This window comes from Xyrauchen texanus, chromosome 28, assembly GCF_025860055.1.
Source record: "Xyrauchen texanus isolate HMW12.3.18 chromosome 28, RBS_HiC_50CHRs, whole genome shotgun sequence".
In the NCBI taxonomy this organism is placed as follows: domain Eukaryota; kingdom Metazoa; phylum Chordata; class Actinopteri; order Cypriniformes; family Catostomidae; genus Xyrauchen; species Xyrauchen texanus.
In genome coordinates this window covers 6,033,035-6,054,779 of record NC_068303.1, presented here as the reverse complement: position 1 = coordinate 6,054,779, position 21,745 = coordinate 6,033,035, and the positions used below count along the sequence as shown (strand labels likewise).

The 21,745-nt window shown below is 36.3% G+C and overlaps 3 protein-coding genes across 10 annotated transcripts in view; 1 reads left to right on the top strand and 2 right to left on the bottom strand.

Annotated features, from left to right (window-relative positions):
• The window catches only part of LOC127622225 (sphingosine-1-phosphate transporter MFSD2B-like), a 29,550-nt gene extending 28,851 nt beyond the window's left edge, over window positions 1-699 (bottom strand). For both annotated transcript variants that reach the window (XM_052096250.1, XM_052096251.1), the window contains exons 1-2: window positions 650-699; window positions 54-231 (exon numbers count right to left, since the gene is read on the bottom strand). In XM_052096250.1, coding sequence (XP_051952210.1) covers window positions 54-224 — 171 coding nt within the window. In that variant the 5' untranslated portion in view covers window positions 225-231; window positions 650-699. The remainder of the gene's footprint in view (window positions 1-53; window positions 232-649) is intronic.
• Window positions 700-2,394: 1,695 nt separating this feature from the next.
• LOC127622149 (UBX domain-containing protein 2A-like) lies at window positions 2,395-12,426 on the bottom strand. Of its 4 annotated transcripts, none has more exons than XM_052096111.1 (7): window positions 12,318-12,426; window positions 11,335-11,400; window positions 11,110-11,242; window positions 9,677-9,786; window positions 9,298-9,435; window positions 5,180-5,341; window positions 2,395-4,102 (listed from the first exon to the last, which is right to left on the bottom strand). In XM_052096111.1, the coding sequence occupies exons 2-7, from the start codon at window positions 11,379-11,381 to the stop codon at window positions 3,919-3,921; spliced, it is 774 nt and encodes a 257-aa protein (XP_051952071.1). In that variant the 5' UTR covers window positions 11,382-11,400; window positions 12,318-12,426; the 3' UTR covers window positions 2,395-3,918. The 4 variants fall into 4 exon arrangements, with proteins under 4 accessions (XP_051952071.1, XP_051952073.1, XP_051952074.1 ...); XM_052096113.1 differs by having other exon boundaries at window positions 11,110-11,249; window positions 12,318-12,397; XM_052096114.1 differs by lacking the exon at window positions 12,318-12,426 and adding an exon at window positions 12,079-12,154 and having other exon boundaries at window positions 11,110-11,249.
• Window positions 12,427-16,127: 3,701 nt separating this feature from the next.
• Window positions 16,128-21,745, top strand: part of LOC127622318 (ATPase family AAA domain-containing protein 2-like) — a 129,058-nt gene continuing 123,440 nt past the window's right edge. For 2 of the 4 annotated variants that reach the window (XM_052096389.1, XM_052096388.1), the window contains exon 1: window positions 16,128-16,337. In XM_052096389.1, coding sequence (XP_051952349.1) covers window positions 16,227-16,337 — 111 coding nt within the window. In that variant the 5' untranslated portion in view covers window positions 16,128-16,226. Of the gene's footprint in view, window positions 16,383-21,745 lie in introns of all 4 variants that reach the window. The other 2 variants (XM_052096387.1, XM_052096386.1) reach the window with 1 other exon arrangement.

Below are 21,745 nucleotides of genomic sequence, written 5' to 3'. Positions count from 1 at the left end.
CACAAAACTCAAAGGTAAACATAGGACAGAAAATGGGCATCACATAACCTTACCTGTGGTAGTACTTTGGTGAAAGCAGGATCAGGGTGCTTCATCATGAGTTTATCCCCCGATGTGACCAGTGCTTTCTCCCCCTTGGCCATGTCACCCGGTGTGCAGGGTACAGAGACAGCAGATAAACTTTTGGGCTTGTCAGAGTTGGGTACAGCTGTGTCTGCTTCCATTCACATACTGCACCAGTGCGAGAAAGGGCAGGGTTAGGTACAAAGGTCACATGCAGAGATGCTTAACAGCTGTCTCTCAAGAATATCCTGTATATTTATGTAGACTACAATACAGTCTTAAATGCGTGTATACTAACACAAATTAACTAAGAGTACATTGGAGTATCCTTTAAATACCTTGGTATATTAATATAGAACTCATTCAGTTCCATGGTATAGTATCGGATACCATAACTATACAATGGTACCAACACATATATTTTCTGAGGGTAGGATAATGTCAGCTCATAACTGATATATACGATATAGTATATTATATCGTAGCTATACTGCCATGTCAGTTTAATGCTCGGTTTTTACTAATGTAATTATTAAATGAGATTGATATAGACAGTAAAATAAGAGATAGAGAGAGTATATCTGACCTGAGTGATGCGATGAGGTCCGCAGCTGCTGCAGCGGTGGATGAACTGACTGCAGCGGACACTGTGCAATCACAATCAATGTAATCACAAACACGCATGCGCGCCACCTACAGGAGGCCAGTGGATATACAGATTAACAGAGCTAATGAATTAATGTTTCATCAATCACAACTTTTGTTTTTTTCCAGTTAAAATTAAAGTTTAAAGTTAAACTGAATTACTGAAATAGAATTATATATATATATATATATATATATATATATATATATATATATATATATATATATATATATATAAAAAAATTAAATGTATATTTTTTATTATATGTATATTTAAAGGGATAGTTCACCCAAAAATCTAAATTCTCTCATCATTTACTCACCCTCATGCCATCCCAGATGTATATGACTTTCTTTCTTCAGCAGAACACTGACGAAGATTTTTTGAAGAACATCTAAGGTCCAAACAATGCAAGTGAATGGTGACCGAAACTTTGATGCTACAAAAACCACATAAAGGCAGCATAAAAGTAATCCATACGTCTCCAGTGGTTAAATCCATATCATCAGAATTGAAATGATAGGTGTGGGTAAGAAACAGATCTATAAAATAATTAACATTTTTGTATGAACTATCCCTTTAAATACAAAATATATATATATATATATATATATATATATATATATATATATATATATATATATATAAATATAGCAAAATATACTGTATAGTATATTTTAATAGTGACTGAGGCTAGCAAAAATGTTAGTCTCAGTCACTATTCACTTTAAAAGCATTTTTATATATATACAATTAAACACATCTTTTGTGTTTGATGAAAGAAAGTCAAACAAGTTTGGAATGACATAATTTTCCTTTATGCATAAAATAATGTTGTGTTTTTTTCAGATGGTAAGAGATGGATTGTATTAGCTTCCATGAGAAGAAAACAAACAAGTATTAACTACTGACATCAATATATAACCTCATAATAATACTGTAACTCTGTTTTTATATGTAGGCCTACAGTGTGAAATGTATAGCACTTACTGTACCACTCAGCCTGTTTTATACCCACATTTAATTCTGCATGTATATTCCATTAATTAAAAAGTAAATTTAAATGTTGTCATCATCACAATGTGGTCAAAACAGTAATTTAAACTTTAAAGTCTCTTCTTAAAAGTAAATTCTTAACAGTCTTTGTACCAGGAAATAGACCATATGGTTGGCATTACATGTAAAGATGGCCTGAATTTTGTGAAATGATAAACAATGCATGTAAATGGAGAGGATGGTTATAGTGAAAGAGTTTTATTGGGAACAATAGTGGGGGTTAGAAATAGTAAATCCATTCATATCTTGAACGTTTTTTTGATTATGCTGTGATGAATGCGATATGACAGACTGGCAGTAGAAATACTTGAAATTAAACAAATAAATTACAGGTATTATGGGAAAATCTAGACAAAATTTTTTTTATAAATAAAAAAACGTAAGATCACATACTGTACACTAACCTTCAACTAGGCTAAAGACTAACCATCTACCCCTAAGCTTCTCCCTTATAAATCATTTATAAGAATTACTGGGTCATTCCTTGAGACGACCTATCCAAGTGCACTCAAAATACAGGATATGGGTCAGAAAGTCTAGGTTCGCCCCTAATATTTGTTATTCAACTTGTGCATTGTAATACATTCAAATATTCCTCTCCATTTGAATAAGAAAATTGATCTCCAGATCTTTTGTATAGGTTTATTGCAAGTGGTCATCAACAAAAGAGCCTCAAAGGCAAAGTGCATAAAACATTTGACCTTTATAAGTTAACAGTACTCAACATGACATAAGAGCATAGACTACAAATTAGTGTTCCATTAGTGTACAACACAAAACACAAAATTATATTACTAATCTCTTTACTGATCTATATGTAAACATTTATAGTCATGAAGTTTATAGACTTGGCTTGTGCATATAGTGCATTACATCAGAAAAGGCCAAGGTATCCAGCTGTGGAATAATATGACAGGACAATCAAAGAAACTTTCTTCATGACTGGATCAAGTGTTAAAGCTATATGACTAACACTTGTAAAGTGTTGAGTGGCCATTTATAAAGTCCTCATCTTGTCCAAAGAACCCAGACATTTTAAAATCAGATAAATATATGATCAATTTGGGACGTAATTGGGTGATTCTTTAAATAAGGGCACTATTGACTGCTTGAAATCTTCTTCAATGCGTGATAGTTTGAATTATATATATATATATATATATATTGGTAACATAGACAGTTATTTAAATTTGAATTTATAAAATTAAAAAGAAACGTAAAATTTTGTAGCAACAACAGCAATCTTTGGGACAGCCATGCTTAAGTTCTTAAGAAAAAGTGCAAAGTAAGATTACCCTGGTTTTAAAACATTTTATAAATGTATGTTAAAGGAATATTCCGGGTTTATGACAAGTTAAGCTCTAACAACAGCATTTGTGACATAATGTTGATTGCCACAAAAAATTAAATACGAGAAAACATTTAAAAACATAAATGCATATTGGAAGAAGTAAGGCATAATGGAAAACAATGGGGCCAGTCCATAAAAATGTAAATAAACACAGTTTCACAAGCATAGCCACAAAACGTAAACATTATACATGTTATCAAATTAATTACATTTTTAATGAATTCGTTCAAAATTGCTACCAAAGGGTCAAATTATATACAATATTGCAACTTTGTTGCCATGACAACGCAATGCCAGTGAACCCTGTAAGATATTATACATCACACTTACTGTAAATTATGTTAACACATATAATGTCTTGTGGGTATACTTTTCAAACAATACAAACTTTAATGTTAATGGACTAGCCTCATTCAGTTACATTGCAAGTGCCTTCCTGCTATCCTGATTTTTGCTTCTTTTTTTTGTTTATAAATGAGGGACGAGTCGAAATTATTTTCGGTGGTAATCAACATTATGCTACAAATGCTGTAGATTGAGCTTAATTTGTATTGAACCCTGAACTTTGCTTTTAAAGTGATTAAACAGGCACAATAACGTTTAAAACCATTATAAACTATATTTAAATACAATAATTATTATTCATTTTATTTTTCATTTAAAATCATCCCAATGGACAGAAAAGTTCCCCATATTGAAGAATCACCCAACTACAAGGAGAAACACAGAAGCCTTTCTAGTAATGTTGCCCATAGGTAAGATTAAACCAATAGATTTGTGTCTCTGGTGCGAACAGAAACAGTCAAGAGTGACCAAACGGAGCTTGTGAGTTGATCGGCCTTTGAACAATGACAGCATTTGATAGGTCGGCTTCCTCCAAACTCTGGCCCTCATCTCTTAGCTCGCGGAAGGGCAGGGATGTAGTCAGGATGAACGGATCATTCGTTGTCTGGGCCTGCTCCACAAAATCTTGCACATCGCTGATCCTGGACCAATGAAATAAAACACAATATGAATGCATCTTCTTTGCTGTGGTAGCCCTCAGCAATCATGTTAAAGTCACATGCCTCCAATCCTTACATGTTGTGACAAATGCATAAATCCAGTGTAATCTGATTTGATCTGCAGCAAAGTTAAGACTTATGGTTCTTCCATTTTACCTTGCGAGCTCATATTACATAAATGATGAATAAGAATTATGTAAGAGCTTTTAAGCACAGGGCCAATACAATCAGTCAATACAATCTACAAATTAAAACATAAAAATGTCCAAGGCCCGAAATTGTATCTATGCTCAGTTTATAAAAGGATATTGCACGATATATAGGTTACATGGAAAGTTATATAACTTTTGACCCCAAGCTGATGATTTGGGGGGGCAACATAAACACCAAAAAATGCTTCCATGCCCTCCGTTTCTGAAAATATACAGGCAATCATTTTAAGACATTTCTCTTTTTTTTTTTTTTTTTATATATATATATATATTTTTTACTTAATATTATTAGTATAATGAACACATTTTTTAAGCTGATCATCATGTCTGTTTACATTATTTATTTGAGGAGATTTCATAAAAAGAAAATAAGGCATAAAAAGTACTCAAAAATATTTTGTGGAATATTTTAACTTTAGTTAGTAGATATCACATAGTTCTTGTTACAGTGTATTATAGAACCATTAGGTATTTTGAACTATAAATTATGAATTTTCTAATTTCAGTAATTCCTTTTATTTATGTTAATTTAAAACTAAATGCATTGTAAAAATGTGTATTACAGTAATAAGAATCTAATACAAATTATTATTGAGAATACGGGGAATTTCAATAGTAAAATGTCTGGACGCATTATGATAATACAGATGGGGGGGGGGTGATTACTTTCACAAAAGATATCATAAAAAAGTCACAATGCAAAATGATCCTAAATATAGGCTTATACACACATACACACACACACACACATACATCACATACATATATATATATATATATATAAAGCATCCATAAGATGCACTCTTTAAGACTACTATTATGCCCTTTAATATTATATGATACTCACCGATGGGATAAATTAAACCTCTGTACGAGACGGTGACCATCAGCCAGCCAGATCTGAAGAGAGGTCACAGGAAGGTCCTCATTCAGCTCCACCGCCGGGAGATGAGGACCTGAACAGTCCTCGTGTATTGAGCGAGACCTCGCAACCACTCGTGGGGCCACACTGGAGAGGACATGACTTCAACATTTCATACATTACAAAAGGCTACTGCATTGCACAAAACTAGGTTTTTGTCACTTTTAACTGATGCACTGATATTATGTGTGTGTCAGCAGATTTGATATGGGATAAGGGGGTTAACTAATGAGCATTAACATCTGGATAATCCACAATACATTTAGAGACTTGTAGCGGTGCACCGACCAGGAAATTTGAGGCCAATGCCGATCTCAGATTTGTCATGCCGATCTCAGATTTGCCGATCTCAGACCCTGGAGTCGTGAGTTCGAATCCAGTGTGTGCTGAGTGAATCCAGCCAGGTCTCCTAAGCAACCAAATTGGCCCGGCTGCTAGGGAGGGTAGAGTCACAGGGGGTAACCTCCTCATGGTGGCTATATTGTGGTTCTCGCTCTCGGTGGGGCACGTGGCGAGTTGTGCGTGGATGCCACAGAGAATAGCGTGAAGCTTCCACATGTGCTATGTCTCTGCAGTAACACGCTCAACAAGCCACGTCATAAGATGTGTGGACTGACAGCCTCAGACCTGGAGGCAACTTAGATTCGTCCTCCACCACCCAGATTGCGTCACTACACCACCATGAGGGCTTAGAGCACATTGGGAATTGGGCATTCCAAATTGGGGAGAAAAATCCCCAAAAAACATTCTGTGGTTAACATGAACTAATAAACTTAATGTGAGTTATAACATATACTATTACATTTGTTAAATAAAAAGTTGAATTAATTCATTAATGCTCTATGAACTAACAATAAACAACTGTAATTTAATTAATTAATGTTATGGTTCAAGTACCTCAGGGTCTTGCTCACGAGTGAGGGGACAATGGAGCGGGAGGTTGGCCGGAGAATAGGGGCAGCGGGGGCGGTATTGCACTCGCTCTATCGCACCGTTGTCATGAAAAGAGAGCTGAGCCGGAAGCCAAAGCTCTTGATCTACCGGTCAATTTTTGTTCCTACCCTCACCTATGGTCATGAAAGCTGGGTCATGACCGAAAGAACTAGGTCGCGAGTACAAGCGGCCGAAATGGGCTACCTCAGAAGGGTGGCGGGCTTCTCCCTTAGAGATAGGGTGAGGAGCTCAGTCATCCGTGAGGAGCTCGGAGTAGAGCCGCTGCTCCTTTGCGTCGAAAGGAGTCAGTTGGGGTGGTTTGGGCATCTGGTAAGGATGCCCCCTAGCCGCCTCCCTAGGGAGGTGTTTCAGGCACGTCCAGCTGGGAAGAGGCCTCGGAGAAGACCCAGGATTAGGTGGAGAGATTACATCTCCACACTGGCCTGGGAACGCCTCGGGGTCCCCCAGTCAGAGCTGGAAAATGTGGCTTGGGATATGGAAGTTTGGGGCCCCCTGCTGGAGCAGCTGCCCCCGCGACCTAACTTCGGATAAGTGGTTGAAGATGGATGGATGGATGGATGAATAGTTCTGTTGTCAATAGCAAAAGGTCATTGTGACATACAGGCAACCAAAATCATGAGAGCATCACACACACAGCAGAGTTCAAAAATAATAAATAATATATCCATCACAAGCTCTAAAACTGCTCCAGTGAGAAATCATTAATATCTATGATTTGTTTAACATGTTTGGCATTTCGCTGTAACACAGATCACTAATTATTTAGCAAATGCGTGAAGACACGGTGCCGTTATGGCAAATATGTAATTACTGTGATTAGTGGTAATGTGACCAACATTAATCCTCACAGAATAGCACTGAGATGAGTGACTGATGAGATATTGGGAGCACACGGAGAGCACACTATTGAAGGGAGTGAAGCTGAAAGTGCTCATGATCGCTCAAACAGTCTCTATCGCTCAGCACGTCCGATTGTCAAGACTCACGTTACATCACATATACTCAGATTTGTATACGCATGTTTATTTGTTGTTTAATTAGTTTTTTATACCCGTTTGCTGTCTCTTTATCCTCTCTGTGAACACAGTGCAGCGAGTCAGAATTACTACTGTAATGACTAGAAAACGGACAACTTAATATTCATGCACATGTAATTCTTACACATTTTTAAAAACAAACCTGAATATTCATCTGAATAACAGCATGTCTGAAAGTTTAAATTCGTGAATTCTTAGAATAGCCAACAATTCACCCTCCAGAGGCCAAACTGTCATGCATCAAGGGCTGAGAAAGCACTCATTACTCATTAGAGTAGCAGTGCAATGTGTGATTCCCTGCAAGCTGCAAAAAAAGATTGGCCCTGATTCGATGCACAATTGGCCGATCACAGACTTATGATGAAGATCGGTCAATTTAGATCTGTGGCTGATTGATCGGTGCACCACTATTACTGAGTCAACACTTCACAATGGTGGGAAAAGTTGCAAGGACGCCTAGTGGATGTTTGTGGAACGTTACCTGCCATTTCAATGCCTAAAGGAATAGTTCATAAAAACAATCATTCACACTTGTTTCTAAACAATTAATTGCATGGGTAAGCTGAGAGAAGCTAAAAGTATATATTATTACAGTTTTTCTCAATCGCTTTGGCTCAATTCTCAAATGAGAATCTCTGAACAATTGTTTCTTGTTGACACCAGATTTGAATTTCTTATTCATTTAAGCAAAATGCACGTGTTTTGGCACGTGTGCGAAAGAGTAAGACAAATTGTCTACAATTTGCACAATAACTAAATGCACATGGCTTGCTGATCAAAACTGATGAGTTGATTCTCAGTGAAACTATCATACTCTTCACAACTTCTAAACATTCTTTCATCGTGTGAGTCATCACATAGCAAAATGATCCATTCAATTAGCAAAATCTGTTGGACATACAGGCATATTCTATAAATATCTATGACATGGAATGTTTGTGATGCTGCATCAAGAAGATGGGAACTTGTTGTGTTACGTAATGTGTGGAGGTACAATTTATAGTTTTTTGTACAGAACTACCGCAGGTTTTTTCACTGTTGCATTTTTGTTGTTGTTGTTGCATGATGGCATTTTGTGGCAATTTTCTGTTCACTATATATGACTTTACATGTAAGAAATGTGTAAAAATGTACATGCAAATGTGAATTTTCTGTTTACATGTAACACATTTCTACAAACATTTATTTACTGTATACATACAAATGTGCATATCCTTTTTCTGTGTACTACAGTATTGTACAATATTTACTTTTCCCAATAAACTACCTACTGCTGAAAATCGGTATCTAAAAAGCTCAGTGTGACACACAATAGCTTTCAGCTAGACAAAACTGACATTCCTTTTTATAGCAACACATACACACCGAATCAACATTTAACTTTTAACCCTCACTAACATCCCTCCCCAAACAGCACCCCTGTTGTCACATAAAATAATAATAAATAAAAAAAAAAAAGATAATCTCTCCCATAATCTCTTGATAGAATTTAAAGCGTCATTCCCCAGACTCTGAATTAGCAGGGAGTAATATACTGATGCATCATGACCTTTTCCAAAAGCTGTTATCACCTCTCCCAAAGCATCTGCTGCTCTAGGGGTGTGTGTGCCACTCGCAAAAACATTAAAGAGCATGTAGCGCACGCAGCTGTAAATACCTATAAAACTGAGATCTGGGAATCCCAAAATGATGACCCAAATTCTCAAAAAATCTCAACACTCAATACAGGTCACCGAGTACAGTAACCCCTTCACAATCCACTCTGACCAACAGAAAGGGGACTTGTTGATACATAATTTGGGGTTCAGCAATTTGCTTGAGGCAACATTTAAATAAATGTACGAATTAAATACTCTAGCCACTCTTGTCCAAATCACGTGCAAATGTTAGATAACAGGGTGTGCCGTTTAGAGAATGTTAAGACTGTTTCAAAATATGAGCCAAAGCGATTGTGAAAAACTGTAATGTACTTAAAATATAGGCTTTGTCTCACATCATAAAGACCCTGTTCAAATCCTCCAATTCAAAGAATTATAGGTAAGGAGGCATTACCTTCCTAGTCTGTAACCTCTGCCAGTAAATGGGTGGAAGGCCTTTTTCTTTGGGACATAAACTTCATCTTTCATGTCCTCCACATTGACTTCTAGTTCTTCATCTTCGGCTCTTCCTTCTAGTTCCAGCGGAAGCTCCCTTTAAGCAGAAGGTTGTAGATTTAACAACAGTACAAACCTAAAATCACAACAAACTAAGAAAATGACTGCTTTCATTCTCTCATTATCCATATGTAGTAATAATAATAGTAATAACAAAGAATAAAACATGCTAATAGTTTGACACAAGCAAGAATTCACCATGTTTGCTCTCTTTTCATGTAATTTAAGCACTGGCATTTGAATGCTATAATACTGCTAGTTACTGTGATAATACTCACCCTCTTTTAATTGCCTCCAAGAATTCTTGGTTTTCCTCCAGAGAGTAACTACGTAAATCTTCATCATTTACTGTGAAGCCATTTTTCCACAGTCTCACTACAATCTCCACCTGTAACAGGATCAACCAGATCAGCCAAAAAAAAAAAAACACTTTAAAAACAAAGATTTAGCAAAAACACACTGATGCCCTGTTTATTGGTTTGTATGTTTTGGGGTTTTATTCAGATTCAGTTAAATTGTCATAATTAGTTTTATTGCTCAGAGGTAGCTTTTTCATAGTTCATGAGTCATAGTTGGGCTCTGTTTTATTTAAATGGCACATGAAGTAAGAGTATAGAGATACAAAATGAATGTGGATATAAGGGATGACCTGATACTGATACTGGTAAAGGAATGGGGTCCGATACTACATGTACTTGTAGTACTCGTGCTCGTAAAAATGCTCCAATACCAAAAACCGATACCATCTGACATACGATTGTCATTGCATAAACACTAAGCAGCCAAAATAAAATCACGTTATGTTCTAGAGGGATTATTAAACCGCAAAGGCTATAAATGTATGGTTTGCACGTGCTGCATTCTTTAAAGTAAATAGATCTTGTTTTAAGAACCTTTGAATGTACATGTGAAGCCAGCTACTCATACCAAGAAGCTCTAATACACCATCACGAGCATCGCGCACCATTTGTAGCAGTTGACAGCGAGCTGAGTGCTAATTCACTGTGTAGAACGCAGCACATACAGACTATATTAATTTAATTAAATAGCAGCCTTTTGCAGTTTAATAATCATACTGGGTCACGTAGCAACCTACTTTTCGGAGGTGAGAAGCTATTGTCAAAAACAAACAGAAACGGAAAGAGCTTCAAAATAAAAGCTTCCACCAAAATAAAAACACAATTTAAATGGAAAAATAAAAAAAAATAACTTTTTATTTGAAATTGATTACAGTTTTAATGAATTAATTAATTTAGACCCTATTTTGATGATACAATTTGAATAAAATGTTGAACATGAAATTGAAAAAAAATAAGACAAAACAAAAAACAGGTATCGGTACTCATACAGTACTTCATCCGTATGAAAAATAGTATCAGGACATCCTTAATGGATATCATAGTTCAGCTCATATTGAAATCTCTGACTTCAGCTGAAAAACTCTATCTTGGCAAATCTGAGCACAGTTAAAAACATCTACTTGAATATCTAGATGAGCCACTGCAGTCTATTTCTCAGAAGAAAGTTCTGAGAAGCAAGAGACTTAAGCAAAAGTCCCCATTTGCTCTCCATTTAATCTCATTGGTGTCTAGGATAAATAATTGAGACATTAACAACATCCTTTTTTTAGCTATATATCAAAAGGCACTTAATGCAGTAGCAACTTTTTTTAATGCAATTTCCCGCAAAATGTTTACATGAATTGTCTGACCTTTTTGCCGCTACTGGCAACACTGCTGATCTTCTCCACCTCATCGAGCAAATCCTCGACTGAGAAACTAGATCTAATAGGGCTGGCTTCCTCATCCTCCTCCTCTTCATCATCATTTTGTGCCCCTTCACACCTAAGAGCTCATGTAGGCAACAAAAGTGCATCAGTTTAGATTACCAATTACCCCAAATAATGCTACTTGCATGTTAATGTTTTAAGGCTTACCATGTGTCATCTTGAACTTTCTCTCTTGATTCAATATCTTTTATCATGACGCTTTCTGTTGTCCATCTTGCAAAAAAAATATATAAGTTATGATGGCATACACAGCTACAAGTAACCACTGCATCAGTGCTGCTTCAATAATTAATGGAGCTCCTATAAGACTTTCAACATTGTGATTGATAGGTGCAGAAAGACCCCAAACAATTCTGCTTTAATATCAGCCCAGCAAATCTGGGCAAAATTATGTTTTAACTTACCAAAAATGGCTGATATCATCAAATGTGCTTTCTGTATAGCTCTTTACTGAATGGAATAATATTTAAAATATATCAAAATAAAGGAATAATTATTAAAACAACAACAATGTAAACATAAATCTACTGTAACAGTACCATGGAACAATTATGGTATTAGACGGTATACCGTCCGTGATATCCATTTTCATGTAACATGGCATTTAAATGGTTCTCCAAAAAATACCATGGCATTGTTGTTGTTGTTTTAAATGACCATGGTACTTTTGTTAGTAAACCAAGAGCAAAGAGAAATTACAAATATTAAACTGATATCAAATATTTTGTCACTGTACAACTCGTTGATATTCATGACGTCACAATACAATGAAATTAGGTGACGGCATCAACCGAGTGACTATTTTTATCCTCAGAAATTAAACGTCTTAAGGTCAAAATCCGAAATGCCACCCAAATGCATGGTTTCCAAGTTTAATCAATAATAACGTACTGCGGTTCTGCAGTTAGACCTATCTCAGTTTAATCGAGGTCCCAATTCATATTCACTAGACCGAAAAGGCCAAAATCGCATCCTAAATGAAAGCAGTGCGCCAAAATTACGTAAGGAGTGTGCGGGACCACGCAAGCGCATTGCAGAGCTATGACAGCAAACAAGAGCTATAAACCACAACAAATCGCTACTGGAGCCCAGATAATAATAATACCGATCATAAAATTGTAGATTGTTACCAGTGCAAGGCTTCAATTGCGTCGTAGAACGGTATCTTCTGCTCATTAGTTTCTAACAGTGTCATGCCGCTCCTTTCGCTACACCAGACCACCATTCCTGTGACGTCACAGTTGCCTGTCATAAAGATGTGCATACGTTGTTATGATGTCACTCAAACCCAAATTATCTTGGTTATCTCTCCATCTAGTATATATCTTATAATATGAGTATAATGATTTGTAAAACTGAACACATTTAATTAGATTACTCAAATATAAAATCAAATCAAATCAATCAAATCACTTTATTGTCACACTACTGTGTACACAAGTGCAACAGTAGGTGAAAGACTTGTGTGCAGTTCCGAATAACATAGCAGTACCATTTACAATAAACAACATATTTACACAACACAATTTACGTAACAAATGTACACATACTTACACAACACAATATACAATGTACAATAAACAATACACACAATATAGAATACACATTCAATAAAAATAAAAAATAAGGGTGAGGGTATATAAAATATATATACAGTAGTTGAATTGGGGAGAATATATTTGACAGTCCAGTGTGAGATTATAGATTAATAAAGTGCAGTGCAAATTATTGATCCTGATAGATCAAGTGTTCAAAAGTCTGATTGCTTGGGGGAAGAAGCTGTCATGTAGCCGGCTAGTGTGGGTCCTGATGCTGCGATACCGCCTGCCTGATGGAAGCAGTGCTTCCAGACATCACTGAAATATGTGTCTGTCCTGAGAAATTACACTTGTCTTTTAGAGACTGAGAACCACAGGCAAGTAAACAGCAAAAAATAAAAAAGGAATCTGAGAGGCCTGCCTGCACATGTTAGCCAATCATAAAATGTTGTATCCGGCTGTCAACCAATGACGCAAGTTTGGGGTGGGGCTATCTCTTTGACCGACCAATAGAAGATGAGGAGAGTGTATGTGGAAACCTGTTGAAAATTATTATTGTTTTTGAAATTCCTTGTGGTGCAGCTAGTGGCACAGAAATAACACACTTCATCAAATTGAAATACTATAAAACACATTAAACATTGTCAGTGCTGGGTAGTAAATGATTACATATAATCTGGATTACACAGTCAAATTAAAGAAATTGCTTATAATTAGATTAGGTTACATTTAAAAACACTCATAACATAACAGTTACTTTTTATGGATTACATGATTACATTTAGCCATGTAAAGGCAGCAAATGGTTCAAAATGAATGATCCCTGTAATTCTTATATATATATATAAAATCTAAATCAGCCTACAGCCGACATAAGTTTAACACATTTTCACATTTTTGTTGAATGGAATGGGGTGAGGGTCAGGTGGCTTGCACATACATACCTACTAGCCACCAACCATAATTACACGGAAGAACCAATTGCATTAGTGCAGTAAAGTTACATTTATTTTCGTGAATTGCTTTTGTACAATGTTTTAAACTCAGCACTGCACATTACTACATATGTGAAAAGGACTAATTACTTTTGTCAGTCATACTGTTGTTTCAGATGTGTAAGTAATTGCAAATAAGATTAGCCTCAACAATCTTTTATTTTAGTTTATATTGGAGCATTGTATAAATACGGCATTTACTGATTATTCCTAATTGGTGAAATATCATAATCAAAGACAAAACATCTGTTTCAAGTTGGAAATCAAATACATTTCTTGACATTCTCTGCTGAAACCATTTAAGAGACATATTCTTTATACGCATGACATTTGATATAAGAATAATGATGCAAGCATATATATGTTTGGGATAAAAAAAAACATATTAATAAATAATATGTATTGAAATAAATGTATTAACCGCTCCTGCAGCAAATACAAATATAACAAACAACAGTGTTGGGAGGGATACTTTTAAAATGTATTTTCATTTGTAACATATTCCCCTAGATTACTCAAGGACAATAACTTAATCTAAATATGTTGGATTAGTTCTTCAGCACTGGCATATATTTTTTTATTGTTTTGACTATAAATAAGTTAATAACAAGCTAATGTATACTGCAGGACAGTATACATTCTCTGAAAAAAGTCTAAATATCTTATGCAGTGTTGCTTCTAAAACAATATAAAGCAAATGTATCATGCTATAAGGATTTTCTGATATTTTTACAGGAAAAACAAATCAAAAACAATTCTCATCAATATTAAGATTTTTACAATACAGCAATGCCCTAATATCAAATGTCTAACGAGAAATAAATATGATCTATTGCAGATTTTCTTTATATTTCTTTTAATCGTGCCTGGTAACAGGTGAATGTAAAAAGCCTAGAAATAGCATTTTAGCTTAGCATAAAGCTAAATGTTCACATGACAATTTCACACTTCTGCTGCTCCAAACTTGCTTCAAATCCCCACATTGTACATAACCCCATCTTCTTCTGATCACATAATGTATACGGATGAATGGTTTTTCAATTAAAGAAACTAAATACTACATGAAATAAATAAAGTAATCTCTCCAGTAATCAAAATTAATTTGGAATATAACTGTATTCTAGTTACCAACCATTTAAAATGCAATTGTAGTGGAATATAGTTAGTAATAGTTTGTATTTTAAATACGATATCACGTTACATGTATTCTGTTACTCCCCAACCCTGCCAAACAATATAAAAATTCAACATATTGTTACCTTGGCAATTTGACTTATATTTTGTTCTCCTAATATTAGGAAAACCCTGCCTTCACCAATTGAAAATCTAATGTAATTGTGAAACAAAATGTAATGAAACATACTGTACAATTACTGTTGGCAACAATGGTGTAAATAGAATCAAAAGAATACAAAAACAGCTAAAATGCATTATTCATTTGTGCATTTGACTTTTGCAACACCCAATATGATATCAGATTGTAATATGGTAATTTAATAGGTAGTCTACTGAATGATTTCATATAGTATTTACTTTTCTTTCCTCCCATTTTCTCCCCAATTTGGAATGCCCAATTCCCAATACGTTGTGGCGTGTAGTGACTCGCCTCAATCCGGGTCTCAGATGAATCTCAGATGCATCCTCATCTAAGACGTCAATCCGTGTATCTTATCTGACTTGTTGAGCTTGTTACTGCGGAGACATAGTGCGTGTGGAGGCTTCACGCTATTCTCCATGTACAACTCACCACTCGCCCCATCGAGAGCAAGAACCACATTATTGCAACCACAAGATTAACCCTTGTGACTCTACCCCACCTAAGACAAACTGGTTGCTTAGGAGAGCTGGCTGGAGTCACTTAGCACACCTTGGATTCGAGCTTGTGACCCCAGGTTTGGTAGTCAGCATCAAAACTTCCTGAGCTACCCAGCCCTCCCCCCAGTATAGTATTTACTTTAATGTATGTCATGGTTTTACTATATCCAAAAACATGATTTTACCATGTTAACGTGTATTATCATAGTACTTCTGGTATCCTTTGTTAGCACACCAAATAGTATAAAGACAAACGTTTATTTAACCTTGGAAGTTTGCTATAAGAACTGGTGTTTATTATATATAGAGCCATGAGTGTATTTTATAAGAAATAACTGGAATTGCTTATGTTGGTGATGACATTTTAACCATGCAAACATTATTAATGTCGACAAACACAAAACAATTTACAACCCTGAAAATTAGAATTTCACTTTAGCAATACGCGTGCACAAATTAAAATCTATTTTCAAATTTCTGTGGCGCCAAATTCATACAAGCGCGCGCTCACGCTCGTCTGTAGCGGAAGTGGCTCGCCGGAGAGTTTCGGCTAGCTGACAGTAGAGGGAGAGAGAGAGAGAAAGAAAGAGAAATGGCGCCTCGGCTCTCAACTAGCTGAGACACAGTCATAACGAAGGCAGCTGATAACTAAAGGACATTACCCGTTTATCAGCGGGGACAGACAGCAATCATGGTGAACACTAGAAAGAGCTCGGAGCACAAGGTAAATAGTCCCTTCATCTCGGGCCGGACGCGGTCGTCTCAGAGGAACAACCCAAACTTGGACGAGCACAACAGCCGTGTAAGGAAGAGAGAGACACCGGCTCCTTATTCTCTTCGCCAGCCGGTTAGCGAGCTGCTCACTCTGGCCTCTTGGAGATGGATAGATGTATAGATATGTATATATGGATGGATGGATGAATGGATGTCCACCTCTATTGTTCACAAATTGCGCCTTGAGTGACACTTGACGATGCATAAAATACATTATATCGACACGACTGTCCTTAATCATGGCGTGTCGTTTAGTTTTATGTTTTAACACTGATAATAGCATGACTTTACCAAAGACAGTTTACAGGTTTAATGCACTCAGTGCCCCCAAGTTGTCTTTTGTTGTATTGATGTCCGATTCGCGAATGAATTGTTCTGTTGAGCCGGTTCTTTTAAACGATTCATGCGAACCGACTCGCAAAGTGTTCGTATGTTGTTAGTTTGTTATGAAGTTAACGGTCAAACCAGGTACTAAAGATAAGGCAGTTTTTGATCATTTGTCATCAGGAAGGTTGGAAAATGCTACGAAAGCAACAATTAGTGCGACAACATTAAACTGGAATGCATACATCTACGGGAAATACAGGTACAACTATGATCTTAAATAATAGAAAAAAAAGTGCAAACGGCAGTAGTTAACTAAATATTTGTTACGCTACAAAAAGATAAATAAAAAATACTGGGAATATTTTGAGTCATTGATCGAGTGAATCGAATAACTGAAGTTAACCGCTCGAATGAACCGATTCTCTGAAACGAATCGAGCGATATTTTGTTGCTAGCTCTGTGTGTGTTTGTTGCGCTCGAGAACAACCGGAGCGCGCCATGCTGTCGCGCGCAACGATTGGCCGATTAAAACACCAAAACAAAAGCGCGTTTGACACCTATTGTCAGATTAAAAACACCTCGTCCTCTGTATCTTTTTAACAATAAAACAAACTAGTGTTGGGGGACGGGATAAACTCATTTTAGGCAGACCCCTTGTGGCTCGAAACAGACATTGTTCATGATTTTAGGAAGTAAACTCTGAAATTCAATGTTTATTTAGGTCGAACTTAAGATGCAGTGTGTTATCAACGTTTTGGCACTTTGTTGTGTTTTAATCTGAACTCCAGAGGACTATTTGAAACGATGCCAGATTACAAATTCATATTGTAGTGCTTAATGTTTTGTATACACGTATAGTACTACTATGTAAATATGATGGTACTTCTAGTAAGCAATCATTGAGAATCATGGTGTTTATCAAAGTACAATGATACCGTCTGATAAGTTTACATTTAGGCTATGCATTTGGGATACAATTTTATCCAGAGCAGCTGTTCACTGTAAAAATGATTTGTGTCGAGTTTGTTTCTGTACCACTTTTCAAGGATGTTTGGAGTTGTTGAAACAGTCAGCTGGTCAGTTATATTTGAATTTGCAGAACATGTTTGGGCTCATCCACCATTGTGGCTTTGATTTACATCTGTCAACACTTGAAGGCAAAATTGTTTTTAACTTTTAGGAAGATATTGATTAGGACTGGGCGATATGTCTTAAATGATATCTTGATATATTTCAGCGTATTGACGATATGCAAGATATATATATCTTGAATATCCTTAATGTTTTTACTAATACATTTTTGTGAATGAATAAGGTGTGCAAAGCTGCTTTACTGCACTTATTTTGAAACCCCAGTTGAAAATTGCATAATACTAAATTATTACTGTGGGACATGTCAGGTTGATTATTATAATATTATGTTGAATTATCATTAATATTCTGATTATTAGATTTGCGTTATACAAAGGTAATATATTTTTGTCTGGTTTACGTCACCTCCACCTGGGGCTTTTATTTTGACACAGAAATGGCAACGTGTATTTGACAGTTTACAATGATCCGCATTTCATCAAACACTATAATCTCCTCCTTTTCTGTTATTCTGTGTAGCGTTTGTAGATTTGTATAATAGCGTGTAACTGTTACTAATGTTTGGAATTACGCGAATGTTTGAACCTGCAGTACTTTGATTTCTCAATGCACGTGAAGTGATCTGAGAGCGCCGCCATGCGCGTGGACACAGATCAGCGCGTCACCGGTTTGTTTTGAATCACTATTTTTATCTGTCTTTAAATCAGCTTTTTTTGGATTAATTATCACACATGATCAACTCACAATTATCTTGATTATATCATTATATCGCCCAGCCCTAATATTGACATTAATTTGGTTCTTTTGGAAATGCAATAATTATGAGTTCATAACTTTGGCTTGTTTAAAATCTGTTTGGTGTTTTTGCACACTTGAGTGTGTGTGGGTGGTGTAAACAGTAGCTTGTGACAAGTTATTGAGTAAGTGGTGACGTTTAAATGAGATCTGTGTGGAGAGGAGAAAGAATACAGGTGAAACTCGAAAAATTAGAATATCGTGCAAAGGTTCATTAATTTCAGTAATTCAACTTAAAAGGTGAAACTAATATATTATATAGACTCATTACAAGCAAACTAAGATATTTCAAGCCTTTATTTGATATAATTTTGATGATTATGGCTTACAGCTTATGAAAACCCCAAATTCATAATCTCAGAAAATTAGAATATTGTGAAAAGGTTCAGTATTATAGGCTCAAAGTGTCACACTCTAATCAGCTAAACACCTGCAAAGGGTTCCTGAGCCTTTAAATGGTCTCTCAGTCTGGTTCAGTTGAATTCACAATCATGGGGAAGACTGCTGACCTGACAGTTGTGCAGAAAACCATCATTGACACCCTCCACAAGGAGGGAAAGCCTCAAAAGGTAATTGCAAAAGAAGTTGGATGTTCTCAAAGTGCTGTATCAAAGCACATTAATAGAAAGTTAAGTGGAAGGGAAAAGTGTGGAAGAAAAAGGTGCACAAGCAGCAGGGATGACCGTAGCCTGGAGAGGATTGTCAGGAAAAGGCCATTCAAATGTGTGGGGAAGCTTCACAAGGAGTGGACTGAGGCTGGAGTTACTGCATCAAGAGCCACCACACACAGACGGGTCCTGGACATGGGCTTCAAATGTCAAACGTCTTACCTGGGCTAAAGAAAAAAAGAACTGGTCTGTTGCTCAGTGGTCCAAAGTCCTCTTTTCTGATGAGAGCAAATTTTGCATCTCATTTGGAAACCAAGGTCCCAGAGTCTGGAGGAAGAATGGAGAGGCACACAATCCAAGATGCTTGAAGTCCAGTGTGAAGTTTCTACAGTCTGTGTTGGTTTGGGGAGCCATGTCAACGGCTGGTGTTGGTCCACTGTGCTTTATTAAGTCCAGAGTCAACGCAGCCGTCTACCGGGACATTTTAGAGCACTTCATGCTCCCTTCAGCAGACAAGCTTTATGGAGATGCTGACTTCATTTTCCAGCAGGACTTGGCCAGCAAAAGTACACTGACACTTGACACTGCCAAAAGTACCAAAACCTGGTTCAATGACCATGGTATTACTGTGCTTGATTGGCCAGCAAACTCGCCTGACCTGAACCCCATAGAGAATCTATGGGGCATTGCCAAGAGAAAGATGAGAGACATGAGACCAAACAATGCAGAAGAGCTGAAGGCTGCTATTGAAGCATCTTGGTCTTCCATAACACCTCAGCAGTGCCACAGGCTGATAGCATCCATGCCACGCCACATTGAGGCAGTAATTAATGTAAAAGGGTTCCAAACCAAGTACTGAGTACATATGCATGATTATACTTTTCAGAGGGCCGACATTTCTGTATTTAAAATCCTTTTTTTTTATTGATTTCATGTAATATTCTAATTTTCTGAGATTCTGAATTTGGGGTTTTCATAAGCTGTAAGCCATAATCATCAAAATTATATCAAATAAAGGCTTGAAATATCTTACTTTGCTTGTATTGAGTCTATATAATATATTAGTTTCACCTTTTAAGTTGAATTACTGAAATTAATGAACTTTAGCACGATATTCTAATTTTTCGAGTTTCACCTGTATGTGATGTGATGTGTGCAATACTTGTGAAGTCTACATATCTGTAGTTTTTGTCTTATATCTCATCTGCTTTGTTCAATTAATCATTTACATTTATACATTTCGCGGCCACTTTTATCCAAGGCAAGTTTTACACTGTATTTCATTAGGGATGTGCAAAACTATCATTTTTCATTATTGACTAGTTGGTCAGTTGTTTGAACGACTAGTCGGTGTTAAGAATAATAATGTATAATTAGGCTCCATTACGTTCACGTGACCCCGATCAGATGCGTTTCATAGGGATATACGGAAGCTAAGCGCAGCACTTCTACTTGGTAACTAACAGATACTCAACAAATAAAAGGATATATAACTACATCTTATAGCACAAAACTATCAAATTATGAAAGTAATAAGAAAGACTCTAATAAAGAACAGCACAAAACTGCTAATGCACATCCTAATCGCAGAATTACGCACTTCAATATAAACAGAGAGCATGGGAGTCACTGGGCTTGCTGCGCATTCAAAAGCGCAGAACTGCAAGATAATGATGCATGTACACATCTTGTTCACGACATCGAGCAGTGTAACCTTTCTAACAGCAAGTGCGCTTTGATGGCTGTAACAGCAGCAGTGAGTAAATGGACACAACGCATTGAAGAGACAAAACTTGCAGATGGTTTTACTTTTAAGCACAGCAAGCTATTATCACAAAAATGCTCTCGATTAATTTGGGAATTGTGTCTCCCATTATAAATATTATGGTAGTGTTTGACCCCACTAATCGACAAGTCATTTGTTGGAACACTAGTCGATTAGTCTGCTGCCGAAGCACATCCCTACATTCAATGTATAGACCATTTCGAGGATGTAAATAATAACAAAGGAGTTAGAATGGTACTGCGCATGTCTGGCCCTGAAGCATTTCCTTTAGCGTCAAACAAGATATTCACAAAAACTGATAATAATCAGATAAATGGTGTCATTACCAGATCCTTGGTTTAAATAAGACTCTATATAAATATTCTCAAAGAACATCAAACCTTTACCTGAAGTGACTTTGATCCAGTCTTGTTGTTCATACTGAGTGCATCAACGTGAGAGAGGCGATCAAAATGTATCGAAGTGTAGATGCTCACAGTTATTTCCTCAGCGGAAAGTTCGGGAATATTGGATCACTCCTGTTATAAAAAATGAAGCTGTTAACACGCTGTAAGCACGTGACTTGTAGACAAGGTAAGGGTTTTCTTTTTAATGATTAAAAACACTTTCCATGTTTGTCTCTTCTGCGGTAGCTTCTATACTACACTTGGCGATACTGCAGATATTGTTCACTTGTTCCTCATTTGTAAGATGCTTTAGTTAAGTGTCTGTTAAAATCTGTAAATGTAAATTACTTGCACAGCTTCATTCTTTATAATGTGAGCGATCTTTAGTCACTTTTAAAGCCTGCTTAACTCTACCTATCCAACTGACTATAGTTTTCATCAA